The 5,141-nt window shown below is 40.1% G+C and overlaps 1 protein-coding gene across 1 annotated transcript; it reads right to left on the bottom strand.

Annotated features, from left to right (window-relative positions):
- Positions 1–1,039: 1,039 nt before the first annotated feature.
- LOC148861543 (ferritin-like catalase Nec2) lies at positions 1,040–2,549 on the bottom strand. Its single transcript, XM_088986187.1, has 3 exons — positions 1,992–2,549; positions 1,666–1,891; positions 1,040–1,599 (listed from the first exon to the last, which is right to left on the bottom strand). Exons 1-3 carry the CDS (start codon positions 2,513–2,515, stop codon positions 1,222–1,224), a joined length of 1,128 nt encoding a protein of 375 aa, XP_088842313.1. The 5' UTR covers positions 2,516–2,549; the 3' UTR covers positions 1,040–1,221.
- Positions 2,550–5,141: the final 2,592 nt, after the last annotated feature.

A 5,141-nucleotide genomic window follows, 5' to 3' on the forward strand; every position in this document is an offset into this window, starting at 1 on the left:
TTGGCAACACTGAAAACCTTTGTAGTCAAATGGAGACGATGACACTATCAAAGGTCTGGTGTGACATTAGCATATGCCTGACCCAGGCCCAAAGGATATAAGCCCAAGACTCCACCCTATTTAGGTAATAGGGTTGCCACAATGAAAAGTTCAACATCAACTCTTCCCATGTTGAAGTAGGTTAAACACCACAGCACCAGTTCCGTAAAAGCCAGTTAGCCTTATATCCTTATAACCATTAACCTTGATAAAATTTATCTATTATGCTTAATGTCATTATTGATGAACCCAAAAAGTCAAACCAAATTTTTACTTTTTAAACCATAAAAATGGTTGGTAATCATAAAACATCCCATCAAAGCTAACCACCATAACCGCCTGAATTCAGACTTTTTTTTTTTTTTTTTTAAATTTTGGTAGAAAGAAGAGATCCATTGATAATTATCAATGAATTCAGATGAAGGTTTAGGAAAGATGTAAAATTCACGCTTTTTTTTTTTCTTTCTAATTTAGAAATGCATTGTTCTTTTTGTGAACTACCACTATTACGCTAGGCCCACTAGTAGCCCAATATGGGCCGAACATACAGCCCAGTGATTCATTGTAGGTTAACGTTCCTTCTCTTGCCCAAGGTCAAGACTCAAGAGTAATAAAAGCATGATAACACCAATCCAGGATGAAACTATTACGCTAGGCCCACTAGTAGCTTTTATTTCTGTTCTTTGTAATATGATCAGTTGATATAAAGTGAGGCTGTGATCTTTTTATACCTAAACCCCACCTCCCAAATTTTGTCAATTTGTCAAGTTAATTAATATCGTTATTTATAGAATAGGAAAAGATAGGAAAACCTATAATTAGAACGTTTCCCTACCTTTTCCTTCCTTATCCTCTCTTTCGTTTCAAACCAAACACAGCCTAAAAGGCTAAAGGGTGATCAATAATGGAACACAAGAATTTCCCAAGACGCAGCCCATCTTAATTAAAAGAATTACTGAACCCATTTTTGTATGATCAATAATTTCAAACTTAAGAAAACTTTATTACTAAACCCATTATTTTTATTGGTATGATATAATTTCATACACAAGGATTACACATACAGATGCAAATTTTGCTAATATTATTTTGCTCTTATCCTCGGATGATGATAATAATAATAATAATAATAATAATAATAATAATAATAATAATAATAATAATAATAATAATAATAATAAACTAAGGATTTTCAAGAAATTCTCTGGCAATCTTTCCATTTGCACCTTTGGGGTAGAAACCGCCGGGAAGATGCTCGCTGCCGGTTGCATAGAGGACCCTCAAAATCTCCTGGGGTGTTCGTGCATAAGAGAGAGAATTGAAATCTGCAGATAACGCATTGCTACACGTCCGGTTCTCTGCTCCCAGCTCGGGTGGGACAATAATCCCTTCGTCTTTGATCCCACATTTCCCTAGTCGGTTCCTCAACTCCGAGATACGAATAGTGAACTCCGCCACCGTATAGTTGTATGGATGCACTATTTCTCCTGCTCTCTCGTAGAGATAGTGTCGGATATCTGCGTCTTGTCCGCCTTCAACCGCAAGAAGCCCTGCCCCCAGCTGCAGATACATGCACATACATGAATTAATGAGAGAGAGAGAGAGAGTTGTGTTCGTAGTTCTTACTCTCTTGGACTTGTAGCCATTGAGAAATGGATTTGCACCCACGTAACCATTGAGTCCCATGTATGGGATCACGTAGGAAGCCAGCATATAACTCAGACTGTCACGGTAAGGGTCGAAGGGAGGGACGAGTGGGTACCCAAAAGCTTGGTCGAATATCTTGGCGAAGTTGCTGGGGCTTAGGTCCATCAGAGGCCTTGGGATCCCTCCAACTGTTGTTTTAATAGCCCTGAAAACGAGAACAAACAGAATCTCTTAGATCGACTGACGTTCGTACTCTCTCTCTGGAGCTAGATGAGGAGGAGAGGGAGGGAGAGATTAATTGCCACCTGAGATGACCAACTTCTTGATATGCGAATTCAGTGATAAGCATCTGTGTGAGATTATCGAGGTTGGCTTTCCTGGTGCCGATAGGAGGCGGCCCGCCCATGACCAACTGAGGAGCAATCTTATCGAGCCCATACCCTAAACCTACGCACAAGAAAAATTCTGCTTCCAAGAACTCAATGTTCATGGCGAACTGAAATAGGTCTACATCGTTGGGATAAACTGGAATGGCGTGTGGAGGATAATTCGGTCCACAACTAGGCTGATGAGAGACAGCAGAACTAACCTTCAGGTTGCTGCCTGCAGAGAGACGAGTGAACAAGAACAACAGTAAGAGGGAGAGGGGATATGTGAATTCAGTAGCCATTGATACTACTTGAGCGTTGAGGTTGAAGAGCGGATAAGCCCAAGGAGCTGAGACACATGTATTCATATTTATAATGATCAGCGGCCACCAGGGCTGGTCGACTGGTCGTTGAGGGAGATAATGATCAGCGGCCACCAGAGCTGAGACACATGTATTCATATTAAGGGTCCGTTTGGTTTATAGTTGAAATGGAATGATGTATTCCATAATCTATTTGGTTTAAATAGGAATCAGAATATGAATTAGAATCAACTGGAATGGGATGAAATTTCATTCCCATGAGAGGGGTTAGAATTAAAATGACCCATTACGATTTGATTCCAGACCTCCTGCTCATGCTTAATTTTAATTTGTGATTAATAAAGGATGAGGCATATCGGTTACCTTTTTGAATTAAATCAGGAAACAACACGTTTTTATATTATATGAGACCCAAATTGCTTAAACTTTTCTTTTTTTTTTTTGAAAATGAAATGTTGCCACTCATTTGAACACAAGAAGTAAATATCATATCACTCTTGTCTCTGGGCTTTGTTTTAATATCCAAATGGGGTCTGTTGTTTATCTGGCAAGGCAATCAGCAACGATCGAGACACAGAAATCCAATTGACACCCAAAAGTCCGTATTACACAAGAGGATACATATAGTGATATATAACCACATGTGATCCAGAATGGACCACAGAAGTTTTTTTTACTTTGTTTTTTGGTAAAGTAAATGGATCCGACTTTTATTTCACCAACAAAAACGAAATTTGGATTTTTTTGAGACAAATTTCTTTTACCAGTTTCGGATTTGCTTCAGGAGATCTCCTTTTTTTCCTTTTTCATAAAACCTTCTATTTTCCTGCACGAAAATTTTGTCATCAACTGCTTCCGGTCACAGTCCAGTAACCAAAGCAATCAATTTTTTCTTAAATACCCGTAGAACTAGTTTGGCATGTGTTCAGCATTATCTTTTGTCATTTTATTTGGATTTATTTGATAAGGAGGGTAATTTGGTCCTTCAATGATATTATGAATATGGGATTGTAAAAAAGTATAATGACATTTTGGCACTATGTAAATAGACCCCAGAAGCACTTCGAGCATTTCACAACCACTTCGACAATCTCGACACCACTCCATTAGGCTGAATTGCAAATAGCCAAGCATGACCTCAGGTCGGTGTAAGAGGCGACCTGTTTCTACCAATTTGACCTGACTCCAGTTAGCGACTTGCCTGATGTGCCAAGCGACCTCCCCCATAAATGGGCTATCGCCTCTGAATTCCCGGGATCATGACGCCACATCGGAAGAGCCAATTATTACCTTGCCCGCTTCGGGCGGGGATTGGATAAACGTTACCTGCTTACACGGGATCCACCTCCAGGTGTGAAATCACCTCCAAACCAGATAGGCCGGAGATCCTGGATGCATTTCATGAGGATCACGATAGGCCACCTATATAAGGGCCTCACCTCCAACTTCACAAGGTTCACACGATTTAGCTCTTGCAAATCTCTAGCTCTCTTACTTTCTTACAAACAACTATCGGCTTGCTAATTTAAGCATCGGAGTGCCCACCTCGGGTCAAGTTACCCGTACACTTTGATAATCACTTTCTTGCTGTTCAACTAGGCGACTTACTCAATTTGGCGTCCGAGCTATTTGCCAGTAGAGAGGTGAAGGTAGACTATGCTTTCTGATTCGCATTCCAAGATTCAAACAATGAAACTAAGTATGAGACACCGGTGGGTGTCGAATCCAAACAAAGATAAATGTCCTGCTCAAATTAAATATTTTGTAGATAGTGATGAGCAAGGTCGTCTCCACAGGGATTGGCTAGATTTATTTCCAAGAGAAAAGAAAATAGAGGGGTTGTTATAAAAGCAAGGAAATTAAAATAAAATAAAATAAAGCAAGGATTAAATCGATGGGAGATAGCTTCTGGTTGAAGAGAAAAGTTCAGCCTTGATTCTTATCATTGATCATCGATGCAATGATAAATTCATACATTTATGAATAAATTGGTTATAGCCATTTACAAGCTCTTACAGCCAGTCTCTACTCGTATTTCTCGGCAACCTAAACAAGCTCTTTGATTACTTCCTCTTATTAATAGACAGTCCTAAACAAGCTCTTAGGATTTAATCTATTAATAGCATTAAGAGGAGAGAGACCCAATTTTGGTAAGCGATCTCACAAGCTCGGACCGTTTAAACCAGATCATATATTCTCCTAACATAAATCGAAAACTTGTCCATAATCAATTTATGTTAGTTGCCACCATAATTAAACCTACCAATCATATACGAAATTGGAGGTTCAATTGGCCATAGATTATTCTCATTGAATGAGCAAGGGATCCTTTTTGCTTAATCAATAAAAATAATCCTCACAGGAAATCACAAAAGACATATTGATGTAACCGTTTTCGGTCAGGTACCAATTTTTTTGTGATGTGTCAATTTTTTGGCTAAGTACTTCGTCATTTGACCTGCTCCCGAGTGACCTGTTACTCAAAGGATGGTGGAGCTCTCTGGTGGCGAACTGCCTGGTGGTGAGCTACTTGGTAGCAATCTCCCTGGTGGTGAGCTACCTTGATGAGTTGTTGGGTGCGCTGCCTTGGTGGCGAGCTCCCTGGTGGAGTGCAACCCAACTGCCCTCTGCATGAGATAATTTGCTCCTCTTTGTAGACGGCGGGAGCCGAGGAACCTGCGAGAACTGAATTAGAGGACCTGGGGTGTTTAACCGGCAAGGCCACTCCGATGCTTAAGTTAGCACTTTAACAGTAGAGAGCTTG

This window comes from Nelumbo lutea, chromosome 4 (assembly GCF_056320005.1).
Source record: "Nelumbo lutea isolate HS-2025 chromosome 4, American lotus-T2T, whole genome shotgun sequence".
Lineage (NCBI taxonomy): Eukaryota > Viridiplantae > Streptophyta > Magnoliopsida > Proteales > Nelumbonaceae > Nelumbo > Nelumbo lutea.